We start from the raw sequence: 17,761 nt of genomic DNA on the forward strand, positions 1-17,761 counted from the left end.
TCAGAGGGACCCAGCGGAGGGCCCAGTCGATTGCCTTGGCGCCAGAAGAAGCCGCTAGTTAGGATGTGTCCCCGATAAGTACTGTCTGGCAATTCCGCAGCCTCGCCCGAAGTGAGGGAGCCATCTTGTCCCTCTGTCTCCGAGTTTATATCGTCTCCATCTGTGTTTGTGCGTCTGTATTATCGTCTGGCGGGTTTTTTTTTTTTTTTTTTTTGGTCACTGCCTGCCAGGGTCCTGGTTTCCTTCCTCTGTTTCCCTGTCCTTGCCCCAGGCCCTGGGTGTGCTCAGAAAGGCTGCGCAGTATTGGGACAGAATGACCTTCCGGCCCTGAGTCCCTGGTGAGTTGTTATTCCAAAGATAGTGTTTGGCTAGTCTCCATCTCTGCTGAGTGCAGGACTCATGAGTGCTATGAGGTCAGACTGCAGCAAGGGGGATTTGAGTAAAACCCAGGAAAGACCTTCCCAACTACAAGTGATGTGACACCGGGAAATCAGTAACCTTAGGAGGCCCTAGAGAGTTCTCAAAACAGAAGGGGTAATGTTTGAACCAAAAAAGAGGTGACGGTTCCCAAACCAAAGAATCAGGGAATGGGAAGGAGAATTGAGGAGGCCTGGCACTGTTTTATGACTTACTGGAATGTCTTTATAAAAACGGTGTTGTGAGTCTACCCCACCAACCCATTCCTCCAGGTGTTTCCACTGCCTGTTCTGCACTACAGCCTCTTTTACCAGGATACAAGAATTATTGTGTGCATATATGTACAGACTGAAGGCCTGTCTTTTACCATAGGACGCCAGCTGCCGCCGCCGCCTGCCTCCTTCTCCTTCTTCTGCTGCTGCTGCTGCTTCTTTTTTTTTTTTTTTGGTACCATTTACCTCACACTTTGGGGATGGTAGAGGGTGGTAGAAAGGAGCAGATTACCTGATTCAGCAAGGCTGTCTGTGAACCACATTCTGATTGTGCAGTGTCTATTTGTCAAATACCTCACAGCAATCCTGGTCCCTAGCATGGAACGTGTGCTATGGCAAAATAGCCATTGCATTCTCTAACCAATTTGAACATGTCTCTGAAAATCCTTTTTGTAGCAGAGAAAGGGAAATGAGTACTGGTAGAACATTAGTTGGTGGGGATGCTTCACTCCATATGACATATGAGATAATGACCCCCACCCCCATTTGCAGCTCTGAATCTGGAAAACAGCATGAAGAGATGTGCAGGCCTCCTTGTCTGCAATTGGAAAAGAGTACTATGTGGAGGCAGAGAGTCAGAATGGATTGTGGGAATAGGTAGGGGACAGTTTCCATAGCAACTCTAGAGCTAAGGCTTTTAACTGGCATAGGGTCTCAGAGCAAGGTTCAGTAGCAGTTAACCAGAGGCTCTGCTTTCATCAAGTCTAACACAGGATAGACAATAGATCTGAATGGTACAGGAAAGGATTGCAACTGATCAGATGGTATCGGGGCAGAAATTCAGGCCTGTAATCTCAGATCCTGCTAGAGTTGGGTTTTATTAATTATAGCTGTAAATATAGACTATGATAAACTAAAATCACCTATGTGTGCTGGATGAGTACTCAGCAGGACCTTTGTCAAAGGCAGACAATGTCAGAAAGGTTAGCTACAGGTTTCTCTTTCCCAGTCACTGGGTGATGATTCCATCATATTATCAGAAAATAGTTTTAAGTGTCAGATTGCACATACTGTTTATTCAGAGTGCTCTGAAAAGAAAATTGTATTCATATCTGTGCTCTAGAATTTTACAGCTGAAGGCAGAAAATACAGATGCATATATGTACAAAATATGGAAAGCTGTATAAAAAATTAATAAAATACATATATAAATTACAAAGCATATTTTTACATAATAAGGGTTTTTAAAATTTTTTTTAGTTGTTGATAGATCTTTATTTAATTAATTAATTTATTTATATGTGATGCTGAGAATTGAAACCAGTGCCTCACACATGCCAGGCAAGTGCACTACCACAGAGCCCCAGCCCCAGCTCCTACATAATAGGTTTTTATAAAATAGGTTTTCACCTATTACGTGTAAACATTTAGGAAGTGTACTGTGGCAGAAGCCTAGTAGTAAAAGGATGTCATTCAAAGACCCATCCGGGGGGATTGTTAGGGATCTGCCAATATGCATGAATGTGAGGTATGTTCACGAGGGTGTACAAGGTGACTATGGAGTCTATTATAGTGTTTCATTTAACTGTCAGTCCCTGTATGGACCACATAAGAGCTTTTTGGAACTCCCTCATTCTGTAATTTCTTCCACGGTCTTATCAAGCAAGATTGGCAGATATAGTGGTACAATTAATGTTTTCAAACTGTTTGTGCTGAAGGACCTTTAAATTGTGTAATGGGTCTCTTAAGGGTGTATTACTGAAAAAGGTAGTTAGAAGAGGAAGCCAGTAGTATAAGCTCTTGCCTTGGGTGCTCACTGGAATGGGTACAACACAAAAGATAGAATAAAATCTCAAATACTATGAAAGGTGTTATAGCTTTGGCTGTGTTTGAACAAGTTAGGGAGTTCTCAGCTCCAGGCCTCTCTTTGTTCATAATATATGGTGGTGAATTATCCAATAAGTAAACTAGATAAGCACATTTACATAGTGGGAGAGCCATCTCTATAATTTTTCTGAAAATAACTTCATATTTTGTATTAAAAATAAAATATTGAAATTGTCAAATGAGAAAAATCAGACTTTTGTGGCAATTAATCACATTCATCTTGAGGTATGTGTATGCATGGGAAAGGGAAAACATCATAATCTTTTTTAAAAAATTTTTTTTCAGTTGTTGATGGACCTTTATTTTATTTACTTTTATATGTGCTGAGAATCCAAACCAGTGTCTCACACATGCTAGGCAAGCACTCTACCACTGTGCTATAATCCCAGCCTGAAAACTTCATAATCTTTGTAGTGTTTAAAATCTTCATGAGATTTCAACGAGCTTTGGTAATTCATAAAGAAAAGATGCTGGTTTCTCTTCTAGCCTGATGAATGTCATTAGTTTTTCTGGGGATTTGAGCTCATTTGGCAGAATTCCAGCATACTCTGCTAGATGGTATGGTCCTATCAACCAAAATATCCAAAGGGAGCTGCACGCAGCTCAGATTCCCACCCTGTACTCAGTTCTGCTTATGATGCGTTCTTCATACAGAGAGAAGCGTGTTGGATTACAAGATTGCTGTGTCAGAGGCTTATCCTTGACTTTTTGGGAAAATACTATGATTATAATGCATACCAGCAGTCATAAGGTCACCTTTTAGCATGAACAGCTCATTCATCTATAAAGGACAGATGTAAAACAACCTCTAAAAAGACTCTGAGTACAATAATCTCTAGAAAGATTGAAATGGATGAGAAATGCTGCAATTATTACTATGTGTGCTCCACAGAGGAGGCCCATAATAAATATTTATTGAGTAATTTTCTTAATTATTATTTATTCACACTAAGTAAATGGGTAGGACAAAGGCATTGAATTTACCTTCCATCTACAGAGCATTGTGAAGGACAATGAAGAAATTTCCTTTTTATCCTGTTGCCCCATGTTCTTTTATAAAGAAAGTGATCCTCAATGTGAATAAGAAACCTTTATGGATACTGTCTTCCTTTATTACTTCCATTAGCCTGTGGTCTCTGGCACCATCCTTTACTTTAGTGTGAGCAAAGCTATCTCTTATTGTGGGGGACTATCAAACCTAAGTGTATGGCATTACTCAATTTTGAGATCATGACTGTGTGAATCAAATTTTGCATTATCAAGGGAATACTCTCTGTGTGTTTCATTTTCTGGCCTACAGTGAGTACTCAAACAATTTTGAATAAATTATGGACATTGTGCTAAACGCATTTAAGAGGTTGTTCCATTTATTTCCCCCAAAACCCCCTATAAGGTAGGGTACTATCATTATAATTGTATAGGTTGGGAGAATAAAGCAACTTTATTAGAGAAGGTAAGCAACTTGCCTAAGTTCATGTAGTTGGCAAGGAAGTCAGTTTAACAGAAGAAGCTGTGTTTAGTTAGGTCATATTCCTAATTATCTATGGAATGAAATGAAACCTTAGTTTACAAATAAAGTAAAGCATAAAGGTAAATGTAACTAAATACCTAGACGGGAATTAATCATTCAAGAAAAAAGGGATAGCCTAAACAGAAAGTACAGAATGAGGGAAAGATAAATGGTTTAGTTTGACTGAATGAAAGGGGTAATGCAGAATATATGCAGGAGGAAAGGTTGGAAAGGGAAGTTAAGGTGTATTATGAAGGATCTTCAAGAAAGAACTGAAGAGAAAGAAGAGGAAAAATATTTGTGATTTTGTGGTATTGTAAAGTCCTCAAGGTAGTAGTATGCTTTGCATATTCAAAAAATACAAGGGACCTAATGTGACTCCAGCAGAAAAGTGAGAGAAAGAAGAATAGGAGATAATAGGAGCCAGATCACATGTTAGCCAGGAGCAGTGCTTCACACTTGTAATCCCAGTGATTTAGGAGGCTGAGGCAGGATAATCATAAATTTCAGGCCCCCCGGACAACTTTTTTTTTTTTGGATGTTGATGGACCTTTATTTTATTCATTTATTTATATGCGGTGCTAAAAATTGAATCCAGTGTCTCACACATGCTAGGCATGCACTCTACCACTAAGCCACAACCCCAGCCCTCAGCCTGGACAACTTATCAAGACCCTGTCGATCCTCAGCACCACATAAAGATAAATAAATAAAATAAAGGTATTGTGTTTAGCTATAACTAAAAAATAAATACTATTTTTTTGGTAAATAAAAAGAAAAGACCCTGTCTCAAAGGGAATTATAATGCACCAATAAAATTATCAAAAAGGGCTGGGGTTTTAGGTCAGTGTAGAGAGTGCCCTGGATACTGTCCTCATTACCAACCAAACCAAACAACACACAAACAAAACTCCTATGAAGATTTGATTTTTTTTTTTTTTTTTGGCCATGCTAAGGTTTGGGTCCAGGGGCTCACAAATGCCACACAAGTGCTCTACCACTGAGCTACATCCCTGGCCCCATCACTTGATTATACTCTCCGTAGGCAGATATCAGTGGTACATGTTTATGGTTGCCACAAGTACACACTGCATGAATAAGTTTATATCAAATTCTAGAATGGGCAAAATTAATCTACAGTGACAGGAAACAAATAAGTGGTTGCCTAGGGCTGGTTATTGATTTCAAAGGGTACAAAGGAATATTTTGGGGTAATGAAAATGTTCTGTATTTGATTGGGGTGGCAGCATCAGACAAGGCACACACACTATACATTTGTCAAACTCAATCAAACTCTATATTTAAAATGGACGCATTTTGAGCGCTCAGCAGTAGAGTGCTTGCCTAGCACATGTGAGGAGGCCCTGGGTTCAATCCTCTGCACCACATAAGAATAAATAAAGATATTTTAAAAAGACTTGTTGATGAACATATGTAATTGCTTTATCATAAAACAAATAACCTAAATATCCAGCAACAGAACTGATAAAAAACAAATGGTAGTGTATGTACACAATAGAATACAACTGAGCAATAAAAAAGAGTGAACTACTGATATATGGCAACAACATGCAAAATGTTATATAGAGCTGGGTGCAGTGACTCACTGCTGTGATATCAGCTACTTGGAAAGGTGAGGCAGGATGATTCCAAGTACCAAGCCAGCCTGGGAAATTTATGGAGTCCCTGTCTCAAAATTAAAAAAAAAAAAAAAGGTTAGGAATGTAGCTCAGTGGTAAAGTACCCCAAGTTCCATCCTCAGAAGAAAAAAAAATTTTTTTTGTGGTAAAGAAACTCGCTGCCAAAAACTACACACTGTTACAATTCCATTTATATAGAGAATTTGTAGAGAATGGGGATGTAGCTCAGTGGTTGGTGGAGTGCTTGCCTAGCATTTGTGAGGCCCTAGGTTTAATTTCTAGCATTATAAAAATTAAAATAACAATAAAATACAGTAACTTCTCTTTTTTAATTTTTTTAAGTTGTTGATAGACCTTTATTTATTCATACGCAGTGCTGAGAATCTGCTGAGAATCGAACCTAGTGCCTCACACATGCTAGGCAAGTGCGCTACCACTCAGCCCCAGCCCCAGCACCAGTAATTTCCCCCTTTTTTTTCCCCTCCAGTACTGGGGATCAAACTCAGGGTCTTGTGCATGATAGACAAACTCTTTATCTCTGAGCTACATCCCCAGCCCTTAACTGTACTGTGTGTGTGTGTGTGTGTGTGTGTGTGTGTGTTACTAGAGACTGAGCCCAGGGGTGCTCTACCACTGATTTACATCTGTAGCCCTTTGCTAGTTTTTATTTTGAGATAGGATCTTGCGAATACTGGCTTTGAACTTGCAATCCTCCTGACTCAGCCTCCTGGGTTTTGCCCAGCTTAACTGTACTCCCTCCACTTCATTCCTTCCTTTCCCTTTCTTTCTTTCCCTTTCTCCCCGCCCCCCATACACACAGACACACACACTTTCTTTCTCTCTTCCTTTCTCTTTCTTTCGCGGTACTGGGTGAACCCAGGACCTTATTCATGCTAGGCAAGTGCCCTACTACTGAGCTATATCCCCAGCCTAACTCTAATTTTTAAAATATTTTTTACTTGTAGATGGACACAATACCTTTATTTATCTTTATGTGGTGCTGAGGATTGAACTCAGGGCCCCACACATGCTAGGCAAGCATTCTACCACTGAGCCAAAACCCCAGCCCACTAATTTTTAATGAGAATATGCTCTAAGGAAAAAATCAACTACAAAGAAATGTTAAACTGCTTTCATTGGTTATCTCATTTTATACACACACACACACACACACACACACACACACACACACACACCCTGGAGCTAATATACATGTAGTAAACCAAAGCAAAAAAAAATTACATTAATGTTATCAGGAACCAAGACATTGATCATAAGAGAAAAATCTACAAATATAAAATCAAAGAAGCAGAGTAAAATTCCTGAAATCCCAAAATTTAATTGGAGAAACTAAACAATGACCAATCTAGTAGCAATCAGTGAGCATTCTAACCATCCAGATTGGGATCCCTAAATACCACTTTCTACTGACATGCTTTAGAGAAACATCTGATTCTAGATATGGGGCAGAAATTATCCTAATTAAACATCTATCTTTTTTACACCAGAAAGCAAAGAAGCCATCAAATACTACTAGAATCACATCAAAAGGGCTCTGGAGCTAACCTGAAGGGATGCCCCCAAGATGGGACAATATACATTTCAAAATGAATAACTGTAATAAAAATGAACAATAACATATCATACTTGAATCAAAGCATATCAAATATGTTAAAAATTCATGGGTGCATTATTATCCTAAAAAAATCATTGGTTGTCTTTGGAGTATGCTACATTAACTGTCATATTTTTGAAAACTAGTAAATAAAGGGAAAAAATCAAGCATTTATCACAACTTTCCTTAGGTAATCAAGTACTTGATGAGGAGAAAATTCTTTTTTATAGAAATCCAGCTAATAAGTGAAACTATATGTGAAAATTAGAATATCAACATTTCATTGCCCCTCCCATGAAAATGTGGCAACATTTGAACCTACTAATCAATTTTAACAAAACGGAAATACATTCAATCAAATGTTAATTATGTGCCTCCTGTTGGGTTGAAATAGAAGGCATAGCTGGGCATGGTGGCTCATGCCTGTGATTTCAGTGGCTCAGGAGGCTAAGGCAGGAGGATTGAACCTCCAGCCTCAGCAATTTGGTGAAGCCCTAAGCAACTTAGTGAGATACTGTCTCAAAAATAAAAAAGAGCTGGGGATGTGTTTCAGTGGTAAAGCACCCCTGGTTTCAATCCCTGGTACGAAAAAGAAAAAAGAAAGTGTAAGATACCACTTATGATGTATTCTTTTTTTTTTCATATTGTAGAGTGGATATATTTTATCACATAAGTATGCTTTTATTTTGTTCTTTTTAGTTATACATGACAGTAGAATGTATTTTGACACATCATACATACATGGAGTATAACTTCCCATTCTTGCAGTTGTACATGATGTGGAGTTACACTGGTTGTGTATTCATATATGAACACAGGAAAATTATGTCTTTTTCATTCTACTGTCTTTTATGATGTATTCTTGCCAAAAAACGGAAGATGAATCTAAACAAGTTTTTATATCCAACTCGCTACAATTTTAATAATTCTCCACTTAGGTATTAGATTGACTTTGAGGTATCAGTCTAATACCTAAGTGGAGAATTATTATATATAGTGTTATATATTATTATATATAGTGTTATTATGTATTTGTAATTATATAATTATGTATTATGTAATTATATAATTATTATGTTATTATGTAATTATTATATATAGTGTTATTATGTGTTTGGGATTTGTATATATTTATAATTTTATTTATTTATATATATATGTAAGTTCGGATTTTGGAGAGGTGTTGTCTGAAGATAGAAAGTTGGGAGACATTGACTCATTGATGGTATTTACAATGAGCTGGATGAGATCAAGATAGGAACAAGAGTAAACGAGACACAGTGGCATGTCCGTAAATCCATTGATTCCAGAGGCTGATGCAGGAGGATTGCAAGTTCCAGATCAGCCTGGTCAGCTTAGGGAGACCCTGTCTCAAAATAAAAAATAAAAAGGGGTGGGGATATAGCTCAGTGGTAGAATCCCCTGAGTACCATCCTCAGTACTGGGGTTAGAGGGAGCCGGAGTAAACAGAATTTAAAGTATTATTAGTATTCAGTAAATATATTCATGATTATCATATGATTAAAATTCTTTCTTTTGACTTTTTTAACATTTCTGCAGCATTTTTATTGTATCCTATATCATAATCTGTACATATGTCTTATCTCCTCAATAGATTATAAGTTTCTTGAAGGTAGCAATTGAATCTTGTTTATGCATTGCTCCCTCTCCACTACTACCATGGAGTCAAAATGGTGACTTGCATGTAAGTGAATTGAAATTAATAAACAAACTTGAGTTCATAGATAAATTTTTGGTCAGGGTTATGGGTTTTCTGACCTTCTCAGGCATAAAATTCATGAGATTCTATGTGATAAGCTCATATGTGAGCAGGGCAGAGGTGTATTACTGTTTTTGCAACGAGCTCTGAATTTGTTAGCACATTAGCTCTGTACTACCCATATCAGCTGTTTAGACCCCGCCTGGTTGAGATGACTCTGAGTAGAATGAAGGGGACAACAGTAAGGTGGGGAGTAGGACCCAAGGCTAGACACTGTATGCCCATGACTTTATGTAAACACACATTTACCTCAGAAGAGTAGTTCACTGTGTTCTCTGAGGAAGTGTCTCTTATTATTTAGATTTCTCAGTCCCAGAATCTAAAAATTCACTTTTTCCCATTGGGACTTAAGAGTTGCTGGGTTTTTTTTTGTTGTTGTTGTTGTTTGTTTGTTTGTTTTTTAATCTACAAGAAAAACTTTTTCACCTTCTACTGTCCTGGCTGTAATTCCTGACAGTTTCCAAAAGCTCTAAGAATATTCCTTCTCTTATCATCTTATTACTGTTGAGTGCAGATACTAAGCCTACCCAGCTCCAATCTTGGATAATTTGGTACTACTTTTTCTTTTTTATTTTTACACAACCTCAGTATAAGTACAACATTGGCTCAGTACTATTTACATAATCTACAGATTTTTTTCAAATATCACCTGTATTCCCATTAGAGTTATTTATACAAGAAAGTAACCAAATTCTTGTCTAGAATTAAATTTTGGATCACATGTTGCATTTAATAATCTTGTCTGTGTAGTCTTCCCAAGTCTGGAAAAGTTCCTCAGTCTTTCTTCACCATTCTTTCCCTGCCACCCTCACTGCCCCCCCTTTTTTTTCTGAGATGAGATCTCATTGTTTCCCAGGCTGGCCTTGAACTCCTGGGTCCAAGAGATTTTCCTGCCTTAGGCTCTCAGATAACTGGGACTATAGTCTTACATTACAGTGCTTGACTTTCTTTGCCATTCTTGATATCTCTCTCTTTTTGAAGAATATGGATATTAATTTGTAGAGCATGCATCAATTTGGATATGTCCTCATGATCAGAATCAGATTATGTGTTTTGGGCAGGAATACAATTAAGAATACAATTAAAGTGATGTTGTATCCTTCTTGGTGTATCTAAGTGACACCTGATAGTATTTTGTCACCTTATTGTTGATATTATTTGGAATCACTTGGTCAAGTTTGTGAATACCAGGTTTCCTCACTGCAAATTTATGATTTGTTAAAATAATTTAGTACATCTTAGGGAAATAGTTTGAGACCATGTGTATATCCTCTTTTGCATCACATTATGAGTTTTAGCATCAATAATATTTATTTTGAATCATCTTTGTTGTGAAATATAATGCACAAACTGAAAAAATGTATAAATTTATGAGGTATAAATAATACACCTGTATAATGATCCTAGTAATAAAAATAGAACATTTCTAAGCATATCCCTTGACTCGTAATGAATTACAACCCCTTTTCCACTCTAAAATTAATCATTAGTACTTTTATAAAAATTTTATTATTAAGAAAAAAATTATGATTCAGATATTCATTTTTCAATACTAAAGTTTAGTGTTGTCTTACTAAAAATTTTTTCTTCTTGTAGTAAAGTCTGCATAACAAAATCTCTACTATTATAATCAATTTTGGTTTTTGTGATGCTGGGGATCAAATCCAGCTTTGTGCATGCTAGGCAAGTCTCCTAGTATCAAGCTATATTCCCAGCTCCTCATTATAACTTTCTTTTGTTTGTTGTTTTTGTGGTACTAGGGGTTGAGCCCAGGGGTGCTCTACAGAGTTACAGTCACAATCATTTTTATTTTTTATTTGAGACAGGGTCTTTCTAAGTTGTCCAGGCTAGCCTCAAACTTGCCATCCTCTTGCCTCTGCCTCCTGAGTTCTTGGATTATAGGTGTGTACCACCACACCCAGTCATTATAACCAGTCTTAAGTGTTCAGTTCAGTAGGATTAAATACACTCACATTGTGAAAAGCTATCACCACCATCCATCTCTAGCTTCCTAAATTGAAGGCCCAAACTGAAGCTCTGTAACTTGTCAAACAGTTAACTCCTCATTTCCCACTTCTCCTAGCCCCTGGCAACCACCATTCTACTTTGTGTGCCTACTCTATACATCTCATAAATGGAATCTAATAATATTTATTGTTTTGGTGTTTGGCTTATTTTACTTAATATTGTGTTTTCAAGATACATCTGTGTTGTAGCATGCTAGTACCACTCCTTTTTTTTAAGGGGGGGGGTAACCAGGGATTGAACCCAGGGTTGCTTAACCACTGAACTACATCCCTAAAATTATTATTTAGAGACGGGGTCTCTCTGAGTTGGTTAGGGCTCTGCTGAGTTGGTGAGGCTGGCTTTGAACCTGTGATCCTCCTGCCTCAGACTCCCAAGCTGCTGAGATTATAGGTGTGCACCTGGGCACCCGACTGAATGTTGGTACTACTCCTCATTCTGATCCTGTAATCTTGGCTTTAGGGATTGGAAAGCTGAAATAAAGGAGGAGAACCAGGAACTTTTAAGTCATTGGTAGATAATTTTAAGGAAAAGGGAATCAGCAAAGGCATCGGATGCTACACAGGTAAAATGATAAGGTAATATGACAAGTTTCAGAATCAGTCATTAAGAAACCTTTAAAGTAACTATTTTGTACCTGGAAAGTGTGCTAAGCACTACATTTAGGACTAGTGAAGCCAGATTGCAAATGGTTCAGGAGTTACCAGTATGGAGAAAGTGAAATTTGCAGGGAAATGAAAGAAGAAAGCCTGAGAGCTTGATAGAAAAATAGAGTGGTGGGGCAATTTTACTGGGATTTGGGGATTTGAATACTTCTATAAGAAAAGAAACCGGAAAAGGGACAGAGGTTGGGGGACATGGCAGTCCATCAATATTCAAATAGGCGAAGGTTCTGTCAACCCCCCCCCCCCCCAAAACCTTTCTGTTTCCAGGTAAGTGGCTCCTGGTAGGGTTGAGCTCTTTGGTCTACATATTTGAAAAGGTGGGAGGAAGGACACTGCAGATAACACTACAATAAAAATTATGCTTGGTATCATGTGTCTAACTAAGAGGATACATAGCTCACTGGCCAGAAAATGAAGACATCTAAAGGAGTTGCTGGGGGCTGGGGTTGTGGCTCAGTGGCAGAGTGCTTGCCTTGCACATGGTTTCCATCCTCAGCACCACATAATAATAAATAAATAAAACAGATATTTAAAACAACAACAACAACATAGTAATTATGTTAAAAAGGGGGGTGCGTTGCTGTGTGCTGCTTTGCCACATTGCCTTCAGAATCTCATCTATGCTTGGGACATGACAGATTGGGACTCTGGGAAGGTTCAGAAAGTGGTTAAAATGAACAGGAGTGATAAAATGTGATACAGACACACAATGGAATATTATTTAGCCTTAAAAAGGAAGGAAATTCTGACACAGACTACAATTTGGATGACTTTGGAGATAGTGAAATAAGCCAGAAACAAAAGGACAAATATATTGTTACACTTTTATAAGATAACTACAATACGCAAATTCATAGAGACAGGAGAGAGGATGGTGGTTGCCAGGGGCTTTGGGAAGAGGAGAATTGTCAGTGATTAATCAGGATAGTTTTTCTTTGACAAGATGAAAAAATTCTGGAGATGGGTGACGATAATGGTTGCAAAATAATGTACTCATTACCTTCTGAATTGTAAATTTTATGTTATATATTCTTTTTTACCATAATTAAAAAATGAATATCAGTTTTACAAAATGTTAATGTGTGAATCTAGGTGGAGGGTTCATGAGAGGTCACTATTAAATCTTTTTTTAAATTACATTCTTGTTGTACCTTTTCCTGTTGTTTTGAATTTTTTTCAATTTAAATGTTTACTTAAGAAAATTAATAGGAGGAAGTTCTGTAGAGATAAGATGCACATATCAGCTGGGAATGTGTCTAATGCAGGTGTCACAGGTATCTACAGTTGTACCAGCCTTGAGACTGAGGTTAATATAGTTAATTAACTACCTTAAGTAAGTTTGTTTTCACATCTTAATTATATCATCACCTCTTTGTTGACTTAACCTCCTTCATGAGGATGTGCATTTGAAAACTTTTCAGTTTCTTCACAATATTTTAATGACAAATTTCTAGAAACACGTACATGCAGTCTTTGGATAACAATACATTGTAAAACCCAAAAAAGGCTTTATGTCAACTTTTAGCAACTTGTCACCACTTTTCCTCAATCATGGCTATAAAAAACTTCTGCAGTTATATAGACTAGGTTCAAATTCTACTCCCTTACTAGCTCTGAGACATTGTGCAATTTTTTCATCTCTCTAAGCTTTGCTCTTTTCATCTGTAATCCTCAGAGCTATCTGGCTATTAGGTAAGATAACATAAAGCGGCAAAGTAATTGCCACATGGAAAAATGAAGTATATGTTATTAGTTATATCACTGGTATATAATTGGTCATGATCATGTAGATTCAAGTGTAATGGAAGGCAGCTGAGGAGTCAGAATCAGTTATAAAGTAACTGTCAGCTAGTAGTACCTTACTATTGCAGCTTAAAAGAGATATATAATTGTTTTCCTATCATTAAATTTAGTACTTGTCGGATCCTCAGTAGATTTCTCTGCCACTGAGCTCCAAACTATGAATTTCCAGAGGAAAATCATGAAGCAAATGTAATGTCTGATGAATAGAACCTGTAAGAGAAGATTAAACTGCCTGAGATTCTTCTGCTTAGAGAAGTCTGTGAGGGGACCTCAGAAAAACACTGATAAACCAAGTAATGTAACATTTATATTTGTTTGGTTGAGATTTATTGTGAAATTATAGGACCAAATGAGATGATCCCAACTTGATGTGAATCTGTCCAGGTTTTAGATATACTAGTTAAAGACAATATGAGAGGAAATGATTTTAAGATCTAGAAGGAAGGATTTAGATTAAATGATTAGAAGAAAAGTTTCTGACAATGAGTTATGTTAAACTTTAAAGTAAGTTAACATAGGGACTAATAGAATTTTCTTCTGTGGGAAGACTTTAGAGGTAGATTAGATTTCTCTCTGTGTGAGGTGGCTTAGATAGGTAGATGTGCTGATGGTCCTTTGCAGTTTAGGAGTCATTAAAGGCCTATGACTTACCTGTCTGCATTAAGTCACAGCCTCAGTAGCTAACCATTCTGCCTGTATTTTCTGATCTTTCCAGATAATTTAATGATTAATTTTATTGCCACACTGCCGAACGAGGAATTCACAGTTTTTCTTCACAGTTTTTTTTTAAACTCTTGATTTATTTAGTAATGGAATGGCTCTGGCTCATTTATTTATTTTTAATCATGTTTCTTGATATTTAAATCACCTGGTTTCTTTCTTTCTTTCTTTTTTAGAAAAAAATAAAACAGGACTTTATCATTCCCATTACAAAGGGCAGGTCTTTGCAGGGCAGAGGAGCAAGTTCCAACAGTGTGGAGGGGCCCCTACTTGCCAGCAATGAGAGGGTTCTGCAGGACCATAGTGACGGAGTTCTTGCTTAGAAACATCTTGGAGATGTAGCGGTCCTTGTTGACTGGCAACTATTTGCCCTTGCTACTCTTGGGCACCTTTGTGCTCACATTCACATTTTCTGCATTGTGTTGCAGTTCCTGTCAAAGGCCTTCACATGACCCAGGAGTTTCTTCTTGTTATGGCAGCTGATGAGCACTTGGGTATGTTTTTTTTGACTGGCTTCGCGAGCACAGAGAGTAGAACTGTGTTAAATTCCTCCTCTTCCTGCTTAAGCAACTCCTCTGGGCTCATTTCACTCTTGGACTTTTTGAGAAAGTTCATAGTGGTAACTGCCACCCTTTTTAGTTTTATGGTTTTGACAAAGAGTTGTTTGTTGAATAATTAGGAAGACCTGTTTGTTTCTGTCTAGTTAGTGTTATGTCACTAACTATACTGGGTATTAAAAGAACTTGGTCCTTTGGGGATTACATTTATTTGGTCACTGGTCTTTTGCATTGGAGTGGAGAAAGAGAGGAGACAATTATAAATGATTTTAAGATTAAGAAGTGAAATGTGGGGCTAGGGATGTGGCTCAAGTGGTAGTGTGCTCGCTTGGCATGCGTGCCGCCCGGATTCGACCCTCAGCACCACATACAAAGATGTTGTGTCCGCCGAAAAACTAAAAAATAAATATTAAAATTCTCTCTCTCTCTCTCTCTCTCTCTCTCTCTCCCTCTCTCTTTAAAAAAAAGTGAAATGTGTCTATTGTGTGGTTCATTTCACTTTTTTTTTCTACCAATGAAATATTCTAATTATATTCTAGTTATAGTAATAATAGATTCTAGATTTTTTTCAAGACAATTTCATTTCAGAGTCAGTCCTTTGGTTCACATAAGTAACATATACTCAGTCTTTTGGTTTGGAAAATATGATCACCGTAATTTACAGCAGCAGGAAGAAGATTGGTAGGAAGCTCCACTTTAGCTTAGCTTATTTCAAGTGCCAAATTGGACATTTATAGAAACGGAGAATCATATTTGGGCTGTGCCTAAATAATTCTGAGCCTGGGGTACAGATAGAAAACTACCTCCTATTCACTACCTACTATGTATACAGTTGGCATTGTGCTAGGTACTTTCTCTATTGACAGCTGTTCTGGCTAAAATTCTATGCTAGATCCACCGCCATTTAAATAGAAACAACAACAAAAACCAAATACATATGCCTTATGGTGTCTAGTTCATTAATAATTGTAACAGCTGCCACACCCTCTATAGGACCCTGGCATCATAATTAGGATAATTTTTTTTGAACTGCTACATTTTATTTTTGCACCAAAGGAAAATAAAAGAACCAATTTACTAAGCAGCTCAAAAACTGTTAGTGTTCAATGATCAAGAAGGAAATGAGGATAATTGAATCTCAGGGCTTGGAGGATCTTTGAGTTTATAGAGTTCGATAGAATGACAGCTGTTCTCTTTACCACCGATCTGAGAATCACAATGCTCAATTCTCTCAATGGGAGGTGCAAAACATGTCTGGGGCTGTAGTCTCTGTAGGCTGTGATCCCATAAAATAAAGTGCGAAGATAAACAAATGAAACCTTGAAATACCTTCCAGGCTGGAAAGGGCAATGGGAAGAAATATGGCTTACTGAGCCCCTCAGACAATGTAAGAAAACAAACAATCAAACAAACCCCCCCAAAACCTAAAACTGGCAGAGGTGTAAGGTGAGAAGCTTCAGGCCCCTTGAATACAGGGAGAGGCCCTCAAAGGGATCTTGATTGACTTTGGTAAATCCCAAAGATCCTTCCTTCTCATCAGCTCTGAGGTACTAGCTACCCTCAATCCTCCTCTTTGCCCTTTTATTATTAGAAAGCCGGGAAACTCTTTTTTTCCATGGAATAGAGGGAAGGGGCTTTAAGGTACATGAACGATAGAAAGCAGGTGGAGATTCTCAAGGGTCTGAGTAGTGGAAAATACAATCGTCTTGGAGACCGGGGAATAGATTTCATGCCCTCTCAAGGTCCCTTCGGTTCAAGGATACTGTCATTCTCTGGCTGTATTAAGGGGAGGGCCTGCAACGTCCAAGCTGCCATGGAAACGCGCCGCCGTGTTCCTTTTTCTTACGTTGGGGCGGGGCATTCTGCCTCAGCCACCTATCATTCACAGGCTTTCTTGAGTGGCGAGCAAAAACAGCGAATGGGCGATCCGATTCTGCGTGACGCGACGGGAAAAGGGGGAGTTCGCGGCCGGTGGCGGCGGTGGCGACAGTGGCGACCTGGGGATAGAGCTGGAGGGACCTGGGGAACGTGCAGAGACCTCTAGCTCGAGCGCGAGGGACCTCCCGCCGGGATGCCTGGTACTGCTTGGAGAAAAGTGGGGGCTCACTTGGCTCTGAAAGCTTGGGTTTCGGGTCTGAAGGGATGGCTGACCGGAGGGGGCGGGGTGGCAAGCATGGCGGCGGTGACGGGGAAGGGGTTGGAGGACCCTAAGGAGGGGGTGGGGAAGCAGGAGCTAGGAAGGCTGAGTGGTCTTGAGGAAGCGTGAAGGGCTGTGGGGGTTCCAGCGAACAGAGGTTACAAAGCAGCATTTTGGGGGCAGTAGAGGCGGCCGAAGGACGTAGGGAGAGTTGTGGGGGGATGGAAAAAGGGGCGGGGAGAGTAGAGGTTAGGAAGGAGGGGAAAGGGTTGCTGTGGGTAGGTGATGAAAAAGAAGAGGGAGGGAAGGATAGGTAGGCTTATTGTAAATAGCGAGGAAACGGGAGCTTAAGAGGTATAGTAGGAAAGTGCTTGCAGCGATTGCAAATATCGTGTTCTAATCTAAGGAGCCCTGGACTGGTCCCCTTCCCAGCCCTGGTACTTCCGCCCCATTATTTAGGCTTAGATTCCGTGAGGAAGGCGCTTGTAGGTTACAGAGAACCGATCTTTTGTTATTCCATTCCAGGGGAGCAGATGGACCCTACTGGAAGTCAGTTGGATTCAGATTTTTCTCAGCAAGATACCCCTTGCCTGATAATTGAAGATTCTCAGCCTGAAAGCCAGGTTCTAGAAGATGATTCTGGTTCTCACTTCAGTGTGCTGTCTCGACACCTTCCGAATCTACAGACGCACAAAGAGAACCCTGTGTTGGTGAGTGATATCTTGTTTGAAAATGATGGAGCAGTTTTCCCCCCAATTCAGCCCAACCAGCATACATAAGTATTTAGAAGATC

At 38.8% G+C, this 17,761-nt stretch overlaps 1 protein-coding gene and 1 pseudogene across 8 annotated transcripts in view; one reads left to right on the forward strand and one right to left on the reverse strand.

Annotated features, from left to right (window-relative positions):
• Positions 1 to 221: 221 nt before the first annotated feature.
• TP53BP1 (tumor protein p53 binding protein 1) overlaps positions 222 to 17,761 on the forward strand; it is a 106,432-nt gene continuing 88,892 nt past the window's right edge. For all 7 annotated transcript variants that reach the window (XR_014021687.1, XM_081292046.1, XM_081292049.1 and 4 more), the window contains exons 1-3: positions 222 to 338; positions 16,720 to 16,909; positions 17,494 to 17,678. Coding sequence is in view for 6 of the 7 variants with exons in the window: in XM_081292046.1 (XP_081148172.1) it covers positions 16,903 to 16,909; positions 17,494 to 17,678 (192 nt within the window). In the remaining variant the exon portion in view is untranslated. The remainder of the gene's footprint in view (positions 339 to 16,719; positions 16,910 to 17,493; positions 17,679 to 17,761) is intronic.
• On the reverse strand, positions 14,541 to 15,119 carry LOC308647706 (small nuclear ribonucleoprotein Sm D2-like; annotated as a pseudogene). The gene has a single exon. The product of its transcript is annotated as a small nuclear ribonucleoprotein Sm D2-like (transcript).

The sequence above is a fragment of the Spermophilus citellus genome (assembly GCF_964194105.1).
Source record: "Spermophilus citellus genome assembly, chromosome: 4".
NCBI classification, from domain to species: Eukaryota; Metazoa; Chordata; class Mammalia; order Rodentia; family Sciuridae; genus Spermophilus; species Spermophilus citellus.